Source organism: Sinocyclocheilus anshuiensis, unplaced genomic scaffold (genome assembly GCF_001515605.1).
Source record: "Sinocyclocheilus anshuiensis isolate Anshui unplaced genomic scaffold, SAMN03320099.WGS_v1.1 scaffold582, whole genome shotgun sequence".
Lineage (NCBI taxonomy): Eukaryota > Metazoa > Chordata > Actinopteri > Cypriniformes > Cyprinidae > Sinocyclocheilus > Sinocyclocheilus anshuiensis.
The window spans coordinates 212,452-238,461 of NW_015547659.1; the positions used below are offsets into that span (position 1 = coordinate 212,452).

Sequence of the window (26,010 nt, forward strand, 5' to 3'; positions counted from 1 at the left end):
GAAATCATTCTAATATGCTGATTTGGTGCTGAAGACACATTATTTTATTATCAATGTTGAAAAGAGTTGTGCTGCTTCATGTTTTTGTGGTTTTCAGGATATTTTTGATAAAGTTTAAAAAACAGCAATTGTTTGAAATGGCAATCTTTTGTACTATTATAAATGTATTTACAAGTTTTGACTTTTGACAAGTGTTAATTTCTTTCAAAAGAAAAAAACATCTTACTGACACTAAACTTTTGAATGGTAGTATATATCCACAGATCCATCAGGTCCTCCATCAATTTCAAATCAGAAATTTTAACTCCCATTATATCTAAATATATTATATATACTTAAAAAAATAAAAAGCATTTATTATATAGCATTCCCTGGATTTGATGGGAGTTTTCTCAAAATACTGTATTGACAATTATTGAAATTCTTTTTTCTTTTTTTGATTCTTTTTTATTAAGGGTGCTCCGATCAGGATTTTTGGAGCCGATCACAGGAAGCAGTATCTGCCGATACTGATCTTTTTGAAGCCTTCTTTTTATCGTGTAGAATTATTTAAAGTGATGCTCCAATCAGGATTTTTACAGACATTCAGGGTCTGAATTTCATTTTTGAAAATGGGGGGAATTCCCCTTTTAGGTGACTCTTGTAGGGTGTATTTTTTTTATTTGAGGGGTGGAGGGGGGATTTTTTTGATTTTTCAAATATAGATAGTTTTTTTGTTGAGCGCGCAAGTGCTGAATGGTTTAAACACTGGCAAGACTTGCAAAATGCATTTTATAAACTTTAGTGACGATGCGACACTGCCTCGTTTGTGCAAGTGACAACTCCGGTGTCACCTGTGCAGCGTGCAGCTCGTTAATAGTGCAGACGCGATGTGGTGATTTGAAGCCATTTGCGCATTTTGAAAGGGAAAGAGAAGAGTGCGGTGATTCACTTATGCTGTTTGTGAAATATTTTCATATTACTTTCTTTGTAAGTTATTTAATAAAGAAATATGAACAGTCTACAAATGCTCTAATGAGAGTTAGTTGACATGTAGTTGCAAAGTTACTTACAGTTAGTAGAATGTCTAAAGTGGACTATCGAAATAAAGTGTAACCAAATATGCCTTATGGATCTGTTAGAATCTAAATAAAAAGCAGGGAGAAAAAACGAGTGAATTCAAGCATTATTGTAATGTGCAGATATGTTTATGTATCTTTAAAACCTGACATTGTAAAATAGAACATGTTTGGAAAAAAAAATCCTTCATTTTATCAAATGCAACTAGGTTTGAAGAATCACTAATGTTGACATACTGGTCACTGGATTTGGTGTTCACCCTTTTAATTAATTGTATTAACTGTATTGATTTGCCTACTGTCTTTTTTGTTCATCTTGATCCACTGGTATAGCTTACTTGGATTACTTAAAAATTTTGTTTCTACACAGACTCAAGGAAGAACTCTGCCCAGCGAGACCATCTGCTTGCATTCTGCTTCTTTTGTCACCTCTCCGTCAGTAGACTGGTCCAGAGAGGTGGTTCGAGACCCCTCCATAAGCACTGTGAGTCAGCACAATCAGAGCGCTCGGACACAGTGCAAGGTGTTTAAACAAAATCACTGTGAGTGAGTCATTGGTTTGTGGGGGAGTGCACACGTGCAGCGGGCACATGTCAGACTGATCAGAGGAGGTGTACTGCAGAACCTGCATATTTTCAAAGGCTGGAGGTCTCACACCACAGAAAGAGAACAGCCTTGTTTGGATTGAGTGAAAGAAATGTGTGGATTGAGGTTTGAGGCACATCACACTTAGGTATTAAAGGGGTCATGAAATGCATTTTAAAATTATTTTATAACGTTTCCTGAGGTGCACTTATAATCTTAATATGGTTCATCAGAATCAGTAATAATTTAGATACAAAAAAGTAATTTTCTACCCTGAACTTAGCCCTCTGATTTAAATGCTCTGTTGGAAGGGCATGTCTGCTGTGAGACTTCATTGTAAACGCCCACTGCTATGATTGGCTAACACCTTTGCATATGAAATGAGCATGACATGTGGAACTCTCTCAAACTATTAATGTGTTTTAACTATAACAGCCACCAAGATTACCTAATCGTGAAAATAGCATTATATTTAGAACTACTTCAAAGGTTGTAGCGCTGCACTGTAGCCGAACATAGTCATGTCAACTGAGCACACGATGCAATGATCTCCTTATTGCAATGCAATTTATGCAATCTCACAAATATTTTCACCATAACTAGCACAGTGAAAAAACACGATGTAAACATCCTCCTCATTGACCAGTGTAAACTGTCATACAGCTTTTCCTTGGTTTCCGCTGTAAACAAAGCAGCGCTGCGCTTATAAATACTACTTTATTATGCATTATACAGAGGCAAGATGAAAAGAAACATTTCATCTAAACTTTTATGAAGACAGTCAGTTACCCTCAGATACATTCATATAAACCCCCAACTGTATCACCATTCATTTAACATCTCAACCGACTTGAATCGTCACATATTTTTATCAATTTTTCAACCATTTCGGGGTGCATCTTTACATCCCTTCACCGATCACAGATCATGATGCTCATTAAATGCAGTTTCAGATTTTTATAACATGTTTCTCAAGGTTAGTTTATAAAGTTTGCAAAGATTTTTGGCACCAAAAAAGGTGTTTCTTTACCTAACAGCAGTATCACTCTTGTGATTAATGGACAGACATTAATAAATGTAAGTGCAGGGGGCATGTCAAGGAAAATCGTGACATCACACGATTCCAAATCCAGTGAATCAGAAACATATAGCTGGACCAATTAAGTCTGATTTCTGAATAAAATGACTCTTACAAGCTGGTTTGTTTTAGTGAATCAGAAATATACAGCTGGACCAGTGAATTCTGATTCCTGAGCAAAATGACCTTTATGAACTTGTTCTTTTTTGTTAATCAAAATGAATGACTCTTATTATCTATTTTTAGTGAATCTACAGAATTAGTCTCTGACTGAACTGAAAAGATGATCATTATACTGTAAAAATGATCTTTGGATGTTTTGAACGTGACAAAATCGAAAGACCCAATCAGTCATTCTCTCACATTGCTCTTATGTAGTTCTTTCTATCTATTTGTCTCCGGATTCTTCTCCGTCAGGTCCCTCTGAACTGTTGGGCTGTTTTCTATCCCCGGCGGGCAACTGATCAGGCTGAGGAGCTGGTGACTACTTTTACAAGAGTAGCCGGACCAATGGGAATCAGAATCGAGCGGCCAATCCGTGTAGAGCTACGGGATGATCGAACCGAAACTTTCATCAAGAGCATTCACTCTCAACTCTCCAGTGAGGTGGGGAAGTGAACTACACAGAGAGACGTGGAAAAACTGTGATGAAAGAGCTGTGAAAAGTTTACTTAAGAACATGTTACTCTCTGTGGGCCATGGTTCTTTTGGCTTTGTAGTACATTGAGTATTATCTAAATACCATATAGTGTATAGTATGTTCTCTCTCCTGGTTTTCAGCCCCGTGTGCAGCTGGTTGTGTGCATCATGACCGGAAACCGAGACGACCTGTACAGTGCCATCAAAAAGCTCTGCTGCATCCAGAGTCCCGTACCATCACAGGTTTCATTAAAACACAATTTCTTTGCATTTTATAGTTCAGTTGCTGTTTATGTAACATATAAACTACCATTCAAAAGTTTAGGGTTGGTAAGATTTTTTAAGATGTTTTTGGAAGAAGTCTCTTACCAGGGCTACATTTATTTGATGAAAAAGCAGTAATATTGTGTAATACTGTGATACTATTTTCTATTTTAGTATATTTTAAAATACAGTTGATTCCTTTGATGCAATGCTGATTTTTCAGTATTATTACTCCTGTCTTCAGTGGCAGTGTAAAAAGTTAATTTCCTCAGCCTTTAAAACGGTATTGTTAGTTATTTAAATGGTTTTGCCTGAAAGATAATATCTTTCATTCTGATAATGGTTGAGTATTTCCACACGAGACAGAATATACAGCAGGAGGTATATGTAGGGCAGGACCACCTTCACCTTCAAAAGTAATTTGTACCGTAATTCAGTTTTGCATCATTTTAATAAATTTTTTTAATCCCATGTCAGTGGAATTATTTAGCTGTTAATTAGCTGTTTTTTGCCTTGCCTGTTTGTGGCAAACGACATGTATTCGTATTAGACATTTCATATCATGTGTGAATCTGTGACACTTATTCCCAGGCCATTAACGTGCGGACCATCTCCCAGCCGCAGAAGCTCCGCAGCATCGCTCAAAAGATCCTTCTGCAGATTAACTGCAAACTGGGAGGAGAGCTGTGGACGGTAAATGTTCCTCTGGTGAGTGTGTGCTAATCAGACCTTTTTCCCCACGGATGGCCCTGGAGTTATCGTATCGTATGTCACTCTTGATTAAAAAATGCTAAGTAAATATGCTTAAGGAAATATAGCGTATCGGGAATGAACCTGAAAGTGGTCACTGCGCAGTGAGAACTGATATATGATAGCTAGGTGTGATCCATTTTCTGGTAAATTGTAGTTTTTATTTTTTTAACACATTGATGGTCAAATTTCAATGTTTATTCCTAGGTTCACATCTTGACTTTCTTCTTGAGTATAAAGCTCTTTTCCCCCACATTTAAAAAGAGACTTTATTACCTTGACAACAGCAGCCACAAACTCATTAATAGTCTTGAGTTGGTGGGAGAACATTTAAATGTCATTAATATTAAAATATAATTAATATTAAGTCTTTTTAAAACTTTACTTGTTTTCAAACTTTAATTATATTTGTTCACGAAATAACCTGCAATAGATCAAATATGATGTAAAGCATGATGAAGAAAAAAGGCAAAAGTGAACTTAATGCATTATTCCTTTGAATGGTATTAATGTTGGATTGTTGCAGCAAATAAATATCAGCAAATAGTATATTAACTAAAGGGATGACTTCTAACCACTGTAGTTTTCATTTGAACAGAAATACCTGATGGTGATTGGGGTGGATGTTCACCATGACGTAAGCAAGAAGAGCAGATCTGTCATGGGCTTTGTGGCAAGTCTCAACAGGTAAATTAAAACCGCCCAAAACTAATGTTCAGAAGTCTCTTGTGATCACCAAGGCTGCATTTATTTTATCCAAAAATACAGTAAAAACAATAATTGTGAAATAATACAATTAAAAATGTCTTTTGCATGATCCTTCAAAATATTTTACTTTTTTTTTTTTCCAGGATTCTTGATGAATAGAAAGTTCAAAGAACAGCATTTTTAAATACTTTTTTTTTTTTTTGCAATATTATAAACATACAAAATCATATTGATCAAATTATTGTGTCCTTGCTGAATTAATGTATTATTCTTTTTATTTTATTTATTTTTTAATAAAAAAAGTCTTATTGATCCCAGACTTTTTAATGATAGTGTTACAAACAGACAATTTTCTTCTGTATTATGACATATATCTGAGTGTAACAGGAACAAAACAAAAAAAAACATGTAGAATGGGTTTTATACATGGGGTGTTTTGAGATGAGGGCATAACACTCGAAAGTAGAGGCAGATGAACGTAAGATTGGAGATGTCCTGCATATGTCATGAGAGAAGTCTTTAGTTTTCACTGGAAAATCCAGTGACATTTTCATTCAATATTATCAGGTCAAAAAATAAATGCATTTAAAAATGTAACGTACGCATGGATGAACTGTTTACAATAGCATCTATGACATGCATTTACAAAACAGATATGGTAAATTTTCATTTTATGCCAGTTTTAGATATTGCCCCAATAATAAATTCAATGTAGTAGCTGATGTCTACTAATATAATTGTAACTAAAACTGTAGAAAAACTTGTCAAGCCACTAGCTTCCCCGACAGTGTGAATACAGCGAGCTGTTAATATGGGTGCAGAAATGAAAATGTTCTGCTTACATGCAGCAGAGGTCTGTGAATCAGGCCTAACCCTGTTTATTGTCCCGGTGTAGCATGCTGACCAAATGGTACTCCAGAGTTACTTTCCAAATGCCTCACGAGGAGATAATCAATGGCTTCAGAGTCTGTCTGCTGGCTGCCCTGCAGAAATACTACGAGGTAATGAGGCATATCTACAAACTTTAATCTTAATCAACTAAAATAAAGGCTCTACAAGTCAAATTGATGGTTGTAGCTTTTTCAAGATGCCACGGCTTCAATCTGTCTCCTAAATGTAGTAGAGAGATGTATTTTACCCACTTTTTACAAACAGGTGAACCACGCCTTCCCTGAGAAGATTGTCATCTATCGCGACGGCGTGTCAGACGGACAGCTAAAGACCGTGGAGCTTTACGAGATCCCTCAGGTTCTAAAATGCTTCGAGACCATCCCGAACTACGAACCTAAGCTGGCTTTCATCGTGGTGCAGAAAAGAATCAGCACCACCCTGTACTCCTATGGATCAGAACACTTCGGCACACCCTCGCCGGGAACCATACTGGACCACACTGTCACAAACAGAGACTGGTTGGTTTGCAAGAGCTGAAGCTTGTGCTCCATGTGCAGCCCAGGATTCTGCAAACGGCTTTAGCAACTAGATGTGCAAAGCTTTGCAGAAATGAGATCTAGTCAAGTGCATTAGCAGGAGAAAATAAAATGTGGTATGTGAATTGACATGTTTCTCTTCTCTTCAGGGTGGACTTCTACCTAATGGCACATTCGATTCGACAGGGTTGCGGCCTGCCCACTCATTACATAGCAGTGCACAACACCGCAAACCTCACCCCTGACCACTTACAGAGGTAAGAAATTGGTTTGGTTTGGTTTAACTTGTATGTATGTATATATGAGCTCAAATTAAACTTAGCTTTCATTTAAACTGAGAGAGCTGTATTACTGTATACAACATTAATGTATTAAAGAAACGGGTAATGTGATATTTATTGTAATGGGTTTATACAAAGATTGTTTTAGAACCACTTAAATTAAGTTTTTTTTTTTTTTAATAATGTTAAAAAAATGACACATTTTTTGTAATGTTAAAAGTCTAAATTTACCCATTTATCCACAGAAATTGGTAACTCACGCTTCAGTATTGGTATTGGCAATACTTGCCTTCATTCTTAGTAATTAGTAAAAGATGCCAATAAAATAATTACGCATAATAATTATTAAATATATAAAATATAACATCTTGTTGTTTCTACTTTAATTTGGAGATTCAATGTGAAAATATATTTATGATTACATATTATAATGTTATGTGCAATTAATCACTTATAATTACAGAATTTGACCGCATTTTGATGATTGGCAGCACTAATCTATATATTACAATTAAAAGTAAAAAAAGAAGTATGTATCATTTATTTACTTATTTATTTTAAACACAGGTTGACCTTCAAAATGTGCCATCTGTACTGGAACTGGCCCGGAACCATACGTGTTCCTGCACCGTGCAAATACGCCCACAAACTGGCCTTCCTGTCTGGCCAGTACCTCCATTCAGAACCTGCCATCCAGCTCTCAGAGAAACTGTTCTTTCTGTAAATGATACCTGTTCAGCATCTCAACCAGATGGTAGATTTCATACGAGTCTCTGACTTTCGTTCTTGTTTTTTTTTTTTTGGGATTGCTGTTCTTAAGAAGTACTGTTCAGAATGTTCTTTGCATGTCATCTAAAACAACGTCCAAGGTTTTTTTTTTTTCCTGTAACTCTTAGTTGTTCGTTTTAGTGGAGCATTACTAAATAAAGTGCATGCCACACTTTAATTTTCCTGTGTCTGTCTCATCAGTGATTGTGTGAAATAATGCTCTAGTGTATAGCAGTTCAGAGCCGTATTCATTCTGTATTAGCGGATTCATTTTTCTTGAGGAAAATGAAAGAACAATTTGATAACACTTAAGATCCAATTGATAGTTTTCAGTCACGTGAATGGTTCGAAGACCTGGCGGGCAAAACATCCATAGAACTGCAGCACAAGACTGTCAATTTTCTATCTGTTCCGATCCAAAAGTATTTAGATTACCTCTCAAAAGAATAAAACAAAGATATGTGAACAAAATGCAAGTTTTGGCCATTAGCAATCCATATAAAGCACCTGTCGCAATATTTCAAACACTAAAAACAGTGGAACATTCTAAAACGTTTAATGTGAAAACACTTAAAAGTGCCTTTAATTAGTACACACCTTATTGATGATGCGTGCTTTATGCAGGCAAGCAAATGAGCCCAGAATATGAACACAATGTGCTAAATGGTTAAGCGTCTATGGGAAAACATTTAATATTAAACTTTGCGCATTGCGTTTATATTCTGGGTTCATCTGCTTGCCTGTACAAAGTATGCATTATCAATAAGGTGTATACCAAATTTGGCCTTTAAATATCACCATCTTACTACATTACTACTAAATGCAATCCTCCTAAAAATAACTGGCGGTCAGTGGAGGAAAGCCTTGTTTTGCTCTCCATATGGGCGTTCCTGTAAGGGTGTGACGTCACGTGAATATATCAATTAGTTAACTACACCAATTAACATGAACTAACAATGAACAATACTTCTACAGCATTTAAGAATCTTAATGTTAATTTCACCAATTACAATAAACTTATATGATAACATTGGTTAATACAGTTAACTAACATAATGACCAATTGTATATTAATAGATTAATAAATGCTATAAACATATATTGTGCATTGTTAGTTCATGATAGCTAATGCATTAACTAAGGTTAACAAAAAAAAGAGTCCTCTCCATTCTAAAAGGCCAAAGGAACAGAAAAAAAAAGGATCAGCTGAGGATAAATGCATTGGAAATGACAAATGTCTGCAAAAAGAATCTACAATATGTCCCTGGAAATCTAAAATCAATTTGGGAACATGCAAGCAAATTGTCTGGAAATTCAGGCACTTTGCATTAGGGTTCAATGGAAGTTTGGTATTAATGGAGATAAATTTGTTTCCTCTAGATGTCAGTGTTTTAATGATCACTACATTAAGATTATTTAAACTGGCTAAAATTTATTGTAAAAATTAGTAGTGGAATGTTTCACAGACCATTTGAATAATGAATCAGTAAAAGTCAAACCAGCCGTTAACATTATGTGGCTAGATTTGGGATTTTTGTGCGCATCTTGCGGCAAAACATCAGCTCAGCCGGGGATGTATTGGTGGTGTTGTGCGGTGTTGCACGATATTCCCTTAGAAAGATGCACAGCTGCTGTCTCCACGGAATCTGTACGGTTCCTGCAACGCGGAGCGCTTTGCCCAGGGTTTGCATGAATTGTTCCGTGGAACCATTTGCCTGTGGCCAGAATGGTGTAATTTTACGGTAATGAAATCCAAGGTACTATGCATATTTGCTGCAATGATCGCTGTTAAAAGGAGGTCCATTATCCGTCTTCACAATTTTTGGAATGCCGAACATTGAGAAAACTTTATCCATCACAGGGATCACAGCATTTCCTGTGATGGAATAAAGAACTTCTACCACTGGGTAGCGAGAATATTCATCTATGATGACGAGCATGTATTCACCAGTTTGTAGAGGACCATAGAAATCAGCACTGACCTCTTGCCAGGCATCTTCAGGAAGCTTAGACATTTGCAATGGCTCAGAAAGTGTTACTGGTGTGTTGGCTTGGCAGGCAAGACAGTTTGTTACCATAACTTCAGCTTTGTTAGCCATGTCAGGAAACCATACCTTCTCTCTTAGGAGGGTCTTTGTTTTCACAATGCCCTGATGAGATTCATGAGCCAGCTGAAGAACTTGGTGCTCTAACGAAGGCGGAATGACAATTCTGGAGAATCTGAGGATTAAGTCATCATTAGGCAGGGTGGTGAGTTCACTGCTGATGCGTTTGTATTTTAGCAGTGTTGGTGCATGTTCCATTGTGTCAGTAATTGAACCCCAGGAGTTAGTGTGAATGAGTGAGCACACTTTTTGGAGGACTGGGCTGTTCAGAGCTTCTTGTTTGATCTGATGAGGAGTCATGGCTTTCGGTGTGCTGTGTTGTGCAAGAAAGTTAATATATTCTTCTGCAACTTTCGTGGCTCGAGTGTTGCATGATGCGGGTGTGGAAACAGGATGACGAGACATATAGTCTGCAGGGTTGTCTGAGCCTTTTCTGTACTTCACAGTGAAATTATATGGTTGAAGTCTTAAGTCCCCAATGCTCAGTTTGAGCAGGTGGTTTGGAGCATGGATTATTCCAGATGAGCTCAATGGGTTTGTGATCTGTTATCAGTGTGAACGGATTTCCATAAATGTAAAGGTGAAAGTGTTCACAACTCCACACAATTGCCAGTGCTTCACGCTCTGTTTGACTGTAACATCTTTCAACATCAGTGAGAGCCTTGCTGGCATATGCAATGATGGATCACTGTCCGTTGTGGTTCTGAAGCAGAATTGCACCTAGACCCACAGGGCTGGCATCAACTATGAGCTCGGTGTCCTTTCTAGGATCAAAGCAGACCATCACTGTGTTACTGGTCAGGAGCTCTTTGAGGTGCTGAAATGCTGACACTTGTTCAGCACCCCATTCCCAGGGTGTGCCTTTCCGTGTGAGCCTTCTTAACGGTTCTGTTACGGTTGCGAAGTCAGGGATGAAACATGAGCAATAGTTGGCTATGCCTAAAAGACTACAAATTTCAGTAACATTTGTTGGCGCACTGGCGTGTTGGATTGCAAGCACTTTTTTGGGGTCAGCAGATATGCCACTCGCTGAGAAGACAAATCCGAAAAATTCCAGTTTAGACTTGTTGAACTCACATTTGCTGCGATTGAGCGTTAGACCCTTTTCTTTGAGCCGCTGGAATAGTGCAGTCAGGCTGCTGTCATGGTCCGCTTGTGTCGATCCATACACTATGATGTCATCGCTAAGATTCTTGACACCAGGAATGCCTTGATTGCATTTTGAAATACTTCGGCGGCAGATGAAATTACAAAGTTGAGACGTTTGTATCTCCTCAAACCAAGGTGTGTTGAGAATGTGGTGATATACCTGCTGTCAGGATGCAGTTCAAGCTGGTGGTATCCTGCCTTAAGGTCCAGCTTAGAAAATATAGTGGCACCATTCAACTCATATATGATGTCATCCATCGTTGGTGTGAGGTGGCGTTCACGCACGATGGCTATGTTGGCTTGCCACATGTCGACACAAATTCTCACTTTGTCTGGGTCTTTTTGTTTTGGAGGTGCGACTATAGGTGAAACCCATAGTGTGGGGCCAGTTGCAGTTTCTATGATATCGCTGTCTTCCAGCATTTTTAGTTCAGCTTCAACTTTTTTCCTTATGTGGAATGGCACTCTCCGATGAGGTTGGCATGTTGGTTGAACATCAGGGTTTATGTGTAAGCGGACTTGGAAATCTTTGAGCTTTCCTATCCCTTGGAACAACTCGGGGTGCTTTTCTACGAGCTCATCTGCTACACTGCGTCCAGTGGCAGCAGTACTAAGAGAATTCAGAATTCTGATGAGGTTTAACTCCTCAGCTGTTTGGTAGCTGATTAGAGAACAACCATTACCGGGTATCACATAAAAAGTTCCACGAGTCATGCCGCTGCGAGATTTCATAGTGCACGTGAATGCACCGAGAATAGGAAGTGCCTAAGAGAATATTTGGATGTTGGATGGTCGCAATTCTGGTGATTGCAGCAGAGATTTGGATGTGGTCTCGCTGAGGATATTCACAGCAGCTCCTGAATCGATAACTACAGGTATGTTTGTGTCACATAGTTCGATGTGTGTTTGTGGTAATTTATCAGTTTTGACAACAAAGATGTATGCATCATCACTGCTAGATGAGCATGGGCTTGTGTGCTGCACGTCTGCACTGACCTGATGAATTTCGTTGTTGTTTTTCTTGCACAGTACGCTTGAATCTTTGTGTTGTATGTCTCTTGATTTTGACGGATGAGCGGCACGCTTTAGAAAAATAGTTGGGTTTACCACAAGCATGACAAATTCTTCCTTTTGCTGGAGACTGTTGTGAGGAAAACACCTCCACAATTTCTACATTTCATAGTTGGGCGTGTTGATTTGTCATCACTTTGTTTGATTTTTGAATTGTTTGTGGCTGATTGCATTTACATATTCAGTTACTTGCTTGAAGTTTTGAAATATCAAGGGTCCTGCCATGTTCTAAAAGGTCTTGTAAAGACAAGTCTGGCTCTCTCAAAGCACGTCTGCGAAGTCTGGATGATGTGCAGCTTTGAACAATTTGTGCTTTTATTTCTCTGCTGATGTCAGCGAATTCACAGTTCTTAGCAAGCATCTTAAGTCTTGTGTGGAATGTGTCTAGATTTTCTCCTGGCTGTTGCGTTGCATTTCTGAATACATACACTTCATACTGCACGTTTTTCTTTGCGGCAAAGTAAGTTGGTGAGCTTAGTCTTCACATCTGCATATTTATCAGCTGCTTCAGCAAGCGTGTCATATATTGTGTACCCTTTCTCCAGCTATTTGCAACAGCAGAGTCGTGAGTCTCGTGTCTCCATAGTTGTCGAATCTTTGCACCCATTTGGTCCAACAGAGTGTGGTTCACTTTCTATATCGAACGCTGGAAATGCGTGCGGGGTAGTCGCCATGGTTATCCTCTGTAGTGTTTGTGCTTGTCAGCGCCGAGTGTTGTCGCTCTGTTTCTGCACGTAGATTTCAATCTTCGTCGCCAATGTGATGTTTTGTTTTTATCAAGGAGACACGGACACGCATGGTGTAAAGTTGAATCAAATCGTACATTTACTGACTCGCTTTTTGCATAACCAGCGCACTTGGCATGTTGCCGTGTATCATTAGTCTTAAGTTTTCATGCGTACAGCGCAAGCACATCCGGAACCGCACTTTCGCTTAGAACATTACAAATAAAAGATTAGGCTATTACTCATTGAAAATCTTTTAAAACAGGTCCATTAATTTATACAATGAATTATAGACTTATAATTAAAATTATTAATACTGCAGTCATCAATGAAAATTAAGAGCAGCTTATTTTAAGCACTGGATTTCAAAAACAACCTGTATAACGCAAAATACATTTCTCGTTTTTACACTAGTACGGACCACAAGAGAAATATTAAGGGAATAATTCAAGACAGTTATATGCCGTTATCAGCATATGTTGAAGTAGCCTAGATTCGTCTCTTGTCGTCTCTGGGGGAATATGCGCCGTCAGTTCTTACTTTTTATACTTTCACTTTGTATTAATTGCTGAGGTTAAGACGTTCACCGGCATAACTCTTGCGCAAAGTTTGCACGCTGCCTAATACCAGCCTTCATGGTTTAAAACAGAAATATTTCCAATATTGCGATGTAACCGTGACAAAACGCCCCGCGAATTTGCGCTACGCCACTGCGAGGGGAACCAGCTCAAATCCTGGCAGCGGCAGGTCGCAACGCCACTTCCGGTGGCATCCCTAGATTTTTTTAAAGGGGTCATATGATGCTGCTAAAAAGAATAGTATTTGGTGTAATGAAATGTTTATGCGGTTTAAGGTTCAAAAAACGCATTATGTTCCACCAACCTGATCTCACAGAATTTTGGTTCCACATACTGTACATTATTGTTTCTCCTCTATGCCCCGCCTTCTGAAACGAGTCGATTTTTACAAAGCTCATCGGTCTGAAAAAGCGATGTGTGCTGTGATTGGCCAGCTATCCAATGTGTTGTGATTGGCCGAATACCTCAAGCGTGAGACGGAAATGTAACGCCCCTTGCCATATTGTGATGATGCCCTGTCCGGCCGGAGCCACGAGACAAAAACATGAAAACCCATTATAAACGAGGCATTCGTTGCGCTGGCGATTTCGACGAAGGAGTGTCCGGAAGGACATGTGATGACTCAGGGCTGGACTCCGCTTCGTCCACGGTGAAAGCCGCTCCGGCGATCCACAGCGCAAAGTTGTAGTATTTCCTCAGCGACCAGCACGGATCAGCTCCAGGGCCGTTCACTTGCAGAACGCAAGCTTCTAGAGGGCACATAACTCTGAAGTAATGAATTTAGGTAAATGTGTGCAGAGCCAGTGGTGGTTTTGTAGGCAAACATTAATGCCTTGAATTTAATGCGAGCAGCTACTGGTAGCCAGTGCAAATTGATGAACAGAGGTGTGACATGCGTTCTTTCCGGCTCATTAAAGATTAATCTTGCAGTGGAATTTGATGACACATATTATATACCAGCAAGCAGATGCGACCTGAATATGAACCCAATAAGCTAAATTGCATAAGCATTTTCCCATAAAGAACATACACATAAGGAGTGCTTAGCTGTATAGTATATACGCACATATATAGGGGAGTAGCCATCATTTCAGAAGTGAGGGGGACAGAAATGTAATTAATATATATATACACACACACACACACACACACACACACACACAGTGCCTTGTATATACATTATACATACAGTATATACATAGGCTACTGTATATAGGAATATAGGAAACTTTTTCTCTTATTTCTTTCTTTTAATTGGCTAAGAAATCAGATACACTGTTGGACAATAACCAATAAATGATTTGTTAACTACAAACACTTTTTTTTTTCATTTTTATCACATAATAAGGCAGAATAGTTTATGTAGCCTACTGTAATAAATTCTGTCAAGTAGCACTGAATTGTTCATATACTTTTTTTATATATATATATTTTTTTATTGAAGGAAGAACAAAATTAAACAATTACACAGAGAGTTAACAATGCTCCCCTTTTCCCCATCCCACCCCCCAGAACACACACACAAAATAAAAATTTGAAAATTACAATGTCAGAATTCTAATATTACTAACAGTAAGGAAATAATTAACATCATTGTTAGCCCGTCATGTCTGATTACGTTATCTGCTTCAATATGCACAGACCTTTTAGTTACTCTATTAATTTTAGTTTGGGGGAAGAGTTATGCCCTTTTCAAAGTATGATATCATTGGAGTCCATACTAAATAAAAACGTTTGATGGATCCTCTAAGAGAATATTTAATTTTCTCCAATTTCAAAAACAGCATCACATCACTAAGCCAGAGTGAAATTAAAGGTGGTTTACTTGATTTACAATCAAATAATATTCTTCTCCGAGCCAAAAGACATGCAAAAGCACAAGCATCTTGACAGTTTTTGGACATGACCACACCTTGCTCTGGTACACCAAAAACAGCCATTTCAAAACTAGGCCTGATATCCTTGACATATGCCTCAGACAAAATTTTGAATATAGTTGTCCAGAAATCAAACAGTCTGGGGCAAGCCCAAAACATATGAGCCAAGTCTGCTTTAGCAGAGTGACAACGCTCACATGTGTCAACTACATTTGCATATATCTTGGATAGCCTAACCTTGCTGTAATAAAGCCTGTGGAGGACCTTGAACTGAATTTAACCTAAGCGAGTACAGGAAGTTGTTCCATTCACTCTAAATAATGCATTATTCCAGGTTTCCTCTGGAATATCTGCTTCCAAATCCTTTGCCCATTCTGCACGAATCTTGTCTAAATTAATATTTTTTATTGACATTAATGTGTTATATACATTAGAAATGATTCCCTTCAAGTGTAAGGGAATATTTAAAATTGCATCCAATCCTGTACTGAGAGGGATAAGTGGGACAATGATTTTGGATTAAATGACGAACTTGAAAATATCTGAACAAATGTGATCTAGGCAGATTATATTTCGAAGAGAGAGTGAAGAACGAGGCAAAAAAAATCATCAATAAAAAGATCACTAAATTTAACAAGACCCAATTGTTGCCATTGACTACAGACTGAGTCTAGTTGAGCTGGAAGGAATAGGTGGTTCTTGTATATAGGACTGGCTATGGAGAAGTCTTTAAAACCAAAACATTGTCTAAACTGAAACCAAATCTTGAGGGTATTTGCTACGACTGGGCATTGAGTATAGAGGTGAAATACCAAGGGGCAATTTAGATAAAGCTAAAGCAGGAAGGGATGAAATAGTACAATATTTTGCCTCTGAGATACACCAGACATCTTTGGAGTTCTGAAGCCAATAAAGTACTTTAGAGATGTTAGCAGCCCAATAACAATACCTAAAATTAGGAAGTGCTAATCCACCTTGAGTTTTCTGTCTCTGAAGAAATTCCTTTCGGATCCTAGGTGTTTTTCCACCCCAAATAAACGATGAAATCAGTTTGTCTAAATTCTGAAAAAAGGATTTAGTTAGAAAGATTGGGATACACTGAAACAAGTACAAGAACCTTGGTAAGATGTCCATTTTTACACAATTAATTCTACCTGTAAGAGAAAGAAATAGCAAATTCCATTTTTTGCGGTCTAGTTTTAGTTTGTCAATTAGAGGAACAAAGTTCTCTTTGTAAAGGTTAGGGGAGAATATTTAATTTTCTCCAATTTCAAAAACAGCATCACATCACTAAGCCAGAGTGAAATTAAAGGTGGTTTACTTGATTTACAATCAAATAATATTCTTCTCCGAGCCAAAAGACATGCAAAAGCACAAGCATCTTGACAGTTTTTGGACATGACCACACCTTGCTCTGGTACACCAAAAACAGCCATTTCAAAACTAGGCCTGATATCCTTGACATATGCCTCAGACAAAATTTTGAATATAGTTGTCCAGAAATCAAACAGTCTGGGGCAAGCCCAAAACATATGAGCCAAGTCTGCTTTAGCAGAGTGACAACGCTCACATGTGTCAACTACATTTGCATATATCTTGGATAGCCTAACCTTGCTGTAATAAAGCCTGTGGAGGACCTTGAACTGAATTTAACCTAAGCGAGTACAGGAAGTTGTTCCATTCACTCTAAATAATGCATTATTCCAGGTTTCCTCTGGAATATCTGCTTCCAAATCCTTTGCCCATTCTGCACGAATCTTGTCTAAATTAATATTTTTTATTGACATTAATGTGTTATATACATTAGAAATGATTCCCTTCAAGTGTAAGGGAATATTTAAAATTGCATCCAATCCTGTACTGGGAGTAATGGAGAGGGGATATGTGGGACAGTGATTTTGGATTAAATTACAAACTTGAAAATATCTGAACAAATGTGATCTAGGCAGATTATATTTCGAAGAGAGAGTGAAGAACGAGGCAAAAAAAATCATCAATAAAAAGATCACTAAATTTAACAAGACCCAATTGTTGCCATTGACTACAGACTGAGTCTAGTTGAGCTGGAAGGAATAGGTGGTTCTTGTATATAGGACTGGCTATGGAGAAGTCTTTAAAACCAAAACATTGTCTAAACTGAAACCAAATCTTGAGGGTATTTGCTACGACTGGGCATTGAGTATAGAGGTGAAATACCAAGGGGCAATTTAGATAAAGCTAAAGCAGGAAGGGATGAAATAGTACAATATTTTGCCTCTGAGATACACCAGACATCTTTGGAGTTCTGAAGCCAATAAAGTACTTTAGAGATGTTAGCAGCCCAATAACAATACCTAAAATTAGGAAGTGCTAATCCACCTTGAGTTTTCTGTCTCTGAAGAAATTCCTTTCGGATCCTAGGTGTTTTTCCACCCCAAATAAACGATGAAATCAGTTTGTCTAAATTCTGAAAAAAGGATTTAGTTAGAAAGATTGGGATACACTGAAACAAGTACAAGAACCTTGGTAAGATGTCCATTTTTACACAATTAATTCTACCTGTAAGAGAAAGAAATAGCAAATTCCATTTTTTGCGGTCTAGTTTTAGTTTGTCAATTAGAGGAACAAAGTTCTCTTTGTAAAGGTTAGGGAAACTCTGTGTGATATTTATCCCTAGATATTTAAAACATGATACAGACAACTGAAAAGGTTTATCTGTATTTGAAATATGAAGACCCTTATTGTTTATGGGAAAACAAACACTCTTCGAAAAATTACATTTATAGCCTGAGAAGTTTCCGAATTTTTTCAGTATCTTAACTACCTGTGGAATACCTAAGATCGGATCTGAAAGGTACAACAGCATATCATCGGCATATAAGGATACTCTATGTTCTATGCCCCTAATGTTAATGCCAGTAAAATACTGTGAGTATCTTAACGCTATAGATAGGGGCTCAGTGGCTAAAGTAAAAAGTAAAGGGCTAAGGGGGCAACCTTGTCTTGTACCCCTTGATAGGAGAAAGGATTTTGAACGTACTCTATTTGTGATTACAGATGCTTTAGGGGAAAAGTATAATAACTTAATCAGTGAGAGAAGATGTGTTCCAAAGCCGAATCTTTCCAGTACAGAGAATAAATATTTCCACTCCACCCTGTCAAACGCTTTTTCAGCATTTAACAAGATGATTACCTGAGGGACAGGGTCCTGAGAAAGTTTAGACGAGTGGATTACTCCTAACAATCTTCGGATATTACTAAAAGAGTGACGACCTCTGATAAAGCCTGTTTGGTCTTTTGAGATCAAGTTCTCTATTACTGTATCTAAACGTAAAGCAAGTATTTTTGCCAAAATTTTAACATCGGAGTTTAGGAGAGAAATTGGCCTGTAAGAATTACATTTCAAGGGATCCTTTCCAGGTTTTAATAAAAGTATAATGTTTGCATCATTCAAGGTCTGCGGCAAGCTACCCTTTTTCAAAGAGTCCTCAAACATTTCAAGTTTTTTATAAAAATCTACTGGTTAGCCATCAGGGCCAGGAGTTTTATTGCTCTGCATTAATGTGATAGAGTTTAAAATTTCTTTATTTGTATTGGCTGATCCAAATAGGTTTTCTGCTCTGATTTAAGGGTGGGTATATCTATACTGTCTAAAAATTCCAACATTTCAGAGTTAGATTCAGGGCTTTCAGAATTATACAAATTAAAATTTAACCCTAACCCCCCGTATCACCAAAGGGCATACGATCCAAGGCTCTGTACAAGCAGGCAGCGAATCTCCTGCTATGGACGGACCGTCACTTTCTCTCCATCAGAGCAGCGCACATCCCCGGTCTCCTGAACCGCGGGGCGGAAATGCCTTTTTAGGGAAGGGATTCCTCAAGGAGAGTCGAGGCTGCATCCCGAGTCGGTTCGGATGATTTGGACCCACTACGGGAGAGCGGAGGTGGATCTGTTCGCCACGAGCGAGAATGCGCACTGCCCGGTGTTCTTCTCCCTGTCTCACTCCCGGCTGGATGGGGATGCTCTGACATCGCACTGGCCAGCAGCCAGGCTGTATGCGTTCCTCCGATCAAGATAATGCAGCTGGTGATATGCAAGATCAGGGAGCAGGAGGTTTCGGTGACATTCATTGCCCCGAATTGGCCGAACCAGCCTTGGTTCCCGGACCTGACAAAGCTGCTGGTGGCGCCGCCCTGGCCGAACCCCATCAGGAAGGGTCTGCTGTCTCAAACGAGTGGCTCGGTGTGGCACCCCAACCCAAAGTTATGAGCCATCATGTGTGGCTGCTTCTGGGATATCAGAGGAGCTGACCGCCCTGCATTCTCGTGTGCTTGACACGCTCTCGGAGGCGCGGGCGCCCTCCACGAGACGTTCGTATGCTCTAAACTGGGAAGTGTTTGTGGTGTCTCCGGTTACTATCGTAACCTCGGTTCCCTGAGAGCGGGAACGAGACATCACGGAGGTCGCAGTGTTCGCTGCTCGACCAGCTAAGCGGCGTTCAGTATCATATTCTGACGTAATTGTCGCGTGTACCGCATTTTATACTGCCTCTCGAGCGCGTCAGTATTTGCATGCGATTTGCATACTTTGCGACAATTGGCAAGTCATTTGAACTGGCGTGAGCCAATAGAACTTCAGGAAAGGTTGGAGTGGAAGGTGTTCCCATAAAGGAGAAATGTCTCCGTGATGTCTCGTTCCCGCTCTCAGGGAACCGAGGTTACGATAGTAACCGGAGACGTTTTTACCGAGCAAACAGCAAAAACGGCGAGAAAGACCGTGGCAGCTGCCACGAACTCTGGCAGCTGCCAGAAACAACTAGCAGCTGCCTGTAACTCCTGGCAAGAACTCTGGTAGCTGATATATAAATATGTATAATAATAATAATAATACAATTATGGGAACTTTGCATCATCATTTAAAAAAAAAACACCACCGCACGCCACTGAGAACAGTGTAATTTTAGCGAGCAAACAGCAAAAACGGCGAGAAAGAGCATGGCAGCTGCCAGAAACAACTAGTGGCAGCTGCCACGAACTCTGGCAGCTGCCGTGGCATCTGGAAATGCCACCGGAAGTGGCGCTGCGACCTGCCGCTGCCAGAGAGAGCGCCAGCTCTTGCTGTCACTCACACGGATTGGCTACCCGGGAGGATATCGCGAATGGACCGTGTGAAAGTTCTGTCATGAAACGATGTCGTTACGTATCCTCGCGCTTTTTTAAGTGGGTATACGGAAATCCTTGACCTTTCCTAGTGGGTATACGGCGGGCGTATACCTGCGTATCACGTAGACTACACCACTGGTTTCACCCATATCGAAGTGTCATGGGTTGTAGAATGATGGCCATCATGTGTTGAAAAGTGCCCCGTGTAACCCATATGGAGTACAAGCATCCCTCTGAGTTACTCAAAGCCATTACAATGGGAAGCCAAACACACAGAAAGTGGGACGAAACAACGCTATGTAACAGAGTTCGCGCTGACCTGTCAAAGGCGCAGCTCAATGGACTGAGCTGCGCGACCGACTCGATAGCGCAGGGAGTAAATGTTTGCTAGCGCCATTGAATGGACAGCGCGGCGCGGATCAATTAAAACCGCGCCGCGCAAACTTTCAGTAGCCCCTCACTGCAGAACAAAGTTTCAGGGGCGGGGTTGGATCCACATCTAGGGGGTGGAGATGGTAGGTTTAGGGGTGGAGATGGGTGGGTTTAGGGATCAGGGGGTGGAGATGGGTAGGTTTAGGTATATGTAAGGTGGGAGGAGTTGGATCTGGATCCAACCTCACCCCCTGGATCTTGTGTTCTGCAGTGAGGACCATCTCCGAACTTTAGGCAACTTTAATTTCATGCGTTTTTCCCTGCACATAACATAATGAAGAAGATCAGTATTACGTTATTACATTTATTTTGCTTATTATCTTTCATATTACTACATGTAAACAGTGTTAGCTACTTTGGAGAATTGCATATAAGCAGAGATTAATATTCGAAAAGGCATAATAGGGGCACTTTAAATCCGTTTAGGAACTGCAGGTCGTAGCCATAGAACCAAGTAATGAGCTTATGCAACTTTACACATTCACAACTACTTACTATATTATTATTTACTATTACTCCACAGGTCTGAAATATATGTTGTACGTTTTAATCCCCTGAAACACATGATGATCTCGATTAGAACAAGATGCATTGCTTTGTTTGTCATAATGAAATAATTAAACAATTTTGGAGAAAGTGGCTGTACATGTTTTCTTTTTTACATAAAAAAGTTTTTTTGTTTTGTTTACAGTCTTCCTTTAACGGACATTAATAGCCTATAAGACAATTCTGCAAAAACAGTTTACTTTCAAGCTGTTATATTCTTGTTTATATATTTATTATCCAACATTCCTAATTTTTCTGTCATTAATTTAATTTCATATGTTGGTATTAATTCAGTGTTTATAATGCTAACACTTGAACTTAAAATATTTTCAACCGAAACTGACATGGTTTCTATATAGAGAGCAAACGGTTTTGTGAAAAAAGGGAAGACTTTAAAATAAAGTCTGTAAAATAAACTGTTAAAAGGATTTGATGATCACTAGTCTAGTGATTGTACGTTATTGTTGTCATCGTTCAGGCTGTATTTCAGCTTTAATGTACGGTTTTTTAAACAAAGCAGCTGATATGCCATAGCGACAGCAAGCTAGTGGACTGCCGAGTTGCTTTCACCCCAAAATGGCGGAAGCGCAGGGCTGCTGCTGGGCGCCGCTTTTGCAGTGTTCTACAGAGCCTCTTGGTCTTCTATACTCTTTGCTGGAACTCACTAGACTAAATGTGAACATGCATTTACTCATCTCACTTGCACAAAAAAACAATCAGTATATCATAAAATTAATAAACACATAAACAGTGAAATGCAAACTCAGAATATGATGCAAACCATACTAATAAGCAAAAAAATACTTAAACATAACATTTGTGTTTCTTTCTCTTTTTTTATTCCTTCAGCACATGGACTCCTCAGGAACCTACGACAGGATCCTATTTGTGGACTTCAGCTCTGCGTTCAATACAATCATACCGGCTCTGCTACAGGACAAGCTCTGCCAGCTGAATGTGCCTGGTTCCACCTGTAGGTGGATCATAGACTTCCTGTCTGATAGGAAGCAGCATGTGAGAATGGGAAAACATGTTTCTGACCCCGACCCATCAGTACTGGCTCCCCTCAAGGCTGTGTTATTTCTCCTCTCCTCTTCTCCCTGTACACCAACAGCTGCACCTCCACGAGTCTGTCAAACTACTGAAGTTTACTCTGATGGGGATGAGTTTGCCTATAGGTGGGAGATTGACCATCTGGTGACCTGGTGCAATCAGCACAACCTGGAGCTCAATGCTGTAAAAACAGTGGAGATGGTGATTGACTTCAGGAAGAACCCAGCCCCACCTGCCCCCATTATCCTGTGTAACTCCTCAGTAGAAGCACCATCATCACCCAGGACCTCAAGTGGGAGTTCAACATCAGCTCTCTAATGAAAAAAGCACAGCAGAGGATGTACTTCCTGAGGCAGCTGAAGAAGTTTAACCTGCCAAAGACAATGATGGTTCACTTCTACACTTCCATCATTGAGTCCATTCTCACCACCTCCATCACCATCTGGTAGCCTATGCTGCTGCCACTGCCAAGGACAAAGGCCGACTGCAATGTGTCATCTGCTCTGCTGAGAAGGTAATCGGATGCAACCTTCCATCTCTTCAGGACCTGTACACTTCCAGGACCCTGAAGCGGGCGGTTAAGATTGTGGCTGACACTTCTCACCCTGGACACAAACTTTTTGAAGCACTCCCATCTGGCAGAAGACTGCGGTCCATCAGGACCCAGGACCTCACGCCATAAAAACAGTTTCTTTCCATCCGCAACTGTCCTTATCAACAATACCCATGACCCATCAGGGCTTCTTACTCACGCCCATGGACATTACACTTCACATTCAATAAAATAAATAAACACTACACACACACACACACACACACACACACACACACACACACACACACACACACACACACACACACGTTTTCACACGTGTTACATTAACACACACAACTCTTCTATAACGGCTTCTATATTCTCACATCCCAGACTGTAAGCTTTTGCACTGGCTCCTCGCTGCACGTTTTGCACAATGTTCAGAAATGTACAATTTAAGTTTCAACTGTGAACATTTGCACTCCCCCACTTTACATATTCTGCACAAATGTAGAGTTAATGTTCGTGTTTATTTTGTATTTTATATTTTTATCTTCCTGATTTGTTTCTGCTCTTATTGTATAGCTTTTACTTGTCTTATTTAAAATTGTTTATCTCATTGTTCTATTATTTATTCTTGTTTTTCCATTGTCTGTGTCAAGCACCAATTTACCAAGACAAATTCCTCGTACATGTATACATACAGTACTTGGCAATAAACGTGATTCTGATTCTCATTCTGAAGAGCGTTGAACTTTCTTCTTTTACACCCTATTCTTCATGCAGTCCAGAATGGTAGCACAGCTGAAAGGTTTGTTTGAGCTGCGCCCTCTACTGTACAGACGTGAATTTACATTTCCTTCAGCCTGAGGCTTATGGACCCTTTTCACGTTTCCGGGTTTCTCAGCAGCGGAAGTCGTCGTAGTTGGGTTAACTTGAAGAGCAGGGAATGGGAGAGTACCAGAAATATATTTTTTGCATTCCCATTTGCTCAAATAGCAAAAGAAAAACTCCACGGTAGTGTTTTCGTGACTTTCAACAAAAGGAAAAAAATTGAGAGAGACTGATAACAGCAGTCAGAAGAGAGAACAATGTCAAATTTACCATCCCTCCCATAGACGCTGCATTAGAAACACCCTCGCATTAGCGTTAACTGTTTTTTGTAATTTGATGCAAAGGTGATATAATACAAAGAATAGTGTTATAAATGTACATACATAAAAAAAAAATACAAATATGAAAAAACTTTCGAGGATTTACGATGCGGATTACCGTTAAACACATCATCACAGTCTGGTGAAAAGGGTCAATTCATTTCACTTTCGGTGTGAAAAGGCTTTTACATTCCATCCAGCCCAGATTAGTCCAGATGAGAAAAAGTAACACAACAGTAACTTACTTTCCATAAAAAGTAACTAACGTAATTAGTAACTTTCTGAGTAACGAATATTGTAATGCATTACTGTTAAAAGTAACTTCCCCCAACACTGTGGCAAACATTGGTAAAGATTTTAAACTACAATTATTAGTTTTTTTGGGGGCTGCACTGTGTCTTACTGTCATCTAATGAATGTGGTTCTAAATATACCTCACACTGACACATAGGTGTCGTCTTCTTTTTTCATTTTATTTGTATAGCACTTAATACGATACTGATTGTGTCAAAGCAGCTTTACAGTGTCAAACAGGAAAATAGTTTGTCAATAATGCAAAGAGGACAATAACGGAGTCATTTTTTTTGTAAATCATGGTAAAAATGATAGTCATTATTTTTTGCTCAGAAAATACATCAATAAAATGAATCAGAACATGTTCTAATGTATGGAAAAACAATAAAGATGTATTAAACTTCTTGAAAATCCCTTTTCGTCTGACCCTTATGTAAATCCACTGCGTCAGAGACCGGCTCGAAAAACAGTCATTTGCATTCATGAATGCATTCACCATGGGCTTTTAATATAACTGAAATAAAACACAGTACACTTTGATAAGTAAATTATTAAAGACGAGCGACATGATTAACTGAAAACGAGAGATTCGCCACGAGCAGCACCTGTGACAGTTTTTCCATTTATTAAAATAATCTACCTTCTAACTACATCTAACTTACTAAATGGTAAGAGTGTTGAACTGCTCACGTATAGACCTCGATTCAAAGTATTAAAATATAATCTAAACTCTCTTAACCTTTGTATGGATGGTACTAGCGCAAAGCAGATTCTCTTCAAAAGAATTGTACTGGCAGCGACTTTTTATGAATATTAAATAGGTTATTCCGAAATTGCTCCAATGGGAGATGCTTGTTAATGAATATTTAATAAGCATTCGTTCTCGCCGTCCAATGGCGAAGGTTCTGGCTGCTGAATATTAAGTAGACTTCGTAATTTCGCGGGGCGGCGCTCACTAATGACGCCATCTCCCCCCGCCCTGTGTGTTAGTTCCACGCTGCAGTCTTGTGAATGGGTCAAGACTGAAAAAACAGAAAGCCATCCGGTCTCTCGGTTTTAAACGGGTTACCCCCATGTCCCTCCGTTCATTCAGGACTGTCAGATAACGGACCTGTCACTTGCCGACAGACCAAGAGCTCTCAAATTTGGTGAGCGGCATCTATTTGAATTTTCTTGGCTAGTCGGCTAACCATTAACCACGTCAGTGAGGTTTGCTGCGTTTACTGAGACTCATTAGATCCTTGCGAGGTTAAAGCGTGTTACAGGCAACACATTAGTGGCGTGATTACGGGTAGTAGGGAATGTGAGCGTGTCTGACGATATAACCAGACAGATGATTATTGATGGCCTGTTGTTAGCAGGGATGATCTGATGTTTATTATCATGACCCGCAGCTGTATGAGTATACAGACATGCATCAGTACCGCTTACTCTTCAAATTGTAGGTCCTACGTTGCAGTTTGCTGACCAACCGCAAATCGAACAGCCAAAGTCTATTCCACTTGTTTTATTACTCCTGTTTTAAAATGATCATTATTATATAAGAGCAGGCAGTCATTCATTGCGAACTTGATTTGGTGTCTTAAATAGGTGAATCGTGTCTATTTGATGTAATGGGAATTTTTTTGAGAAAGTTCGCTAGCTTTAACCAGTTACCCAGTTCTGTTGAGGTTTTCTTTCTGTCCTTCTGACATGCTGTATATATAGTAGATGTGAAGTGTTTTGATTGGCTATTTATGGATTTTTAATATTTAGAGCTTGATTTTTCCATGGTGTGATATATTAATGA

At 39.2% G+C, this 26,010-nt stretch overlaps 2 protein-coding genes across 5 annotated transcripts in view; both read left to right on the forward strand.

Annotated features, from left to right (window-relative positions):
- Positions 1-7,736, forward strand: part of LOC107702219 (piwi-like protein 2) — a 31,475-nt gene extending 23,739 nt beyond the window's left edge. For all 3 annotated transcript variants that reach the window (XM_016504464.1, XM_016504462.1, XM_016504465.1), the window contains 9 exons: positions 1,429-1,542; positions 3,139-3,327; positions 3,502-3,603; positions 4,216-4,332; positions 4,973-5,061; positions 5,978-6,083; positions 6,238-6,491; positions 6,659-6,766; positions 7,358-7,736. In XM_016504464.1, coding sequence (XP_016359950.1) covers positions 1,429-1,542; positions 3,139-3,327; positions 3,502-3,603; positions 4,216-4,332; positions 4,973-5,061; positions 5,978-6,083; positions 6,238-6,491; positions 6,659-6,766; positions 7,358-7,514 — 1,236 coding nt within the window. In that variant the 3' untranslated portion in view covers positions 7,515-7,736. The remainder of the gene's footprint in view (positions 1-1,428; positions 1,543-3,138; positions 3,328-3,501; positions 3,604-4,215; positions 4,333-4,972; positions 5,062-5,977; positions 6,084-6,237; positions 6,492-6,658; positions 6,767-7,357) is intronic.
- Positions 7,737-25,207: 17,471 nt separating this feature from the next.
- LOC107702220 (zinc transporter ZIP14-like) overlaps positions 25,208-26,010 on the forward strand; it is a 39,450-nt gene continuing 38,647 nt past the window's right edge. For both annotated transcript variants that reach the window (XM_016504467.1, XM_016504466.1), the window contains exon 1: positions 25,208-25,369. The gene's annotated coding sequence lies outside the window, so the exon portion shown is untranslated. The remainder of the gene's footprint in view (positions 25,370-26,010) is intronic.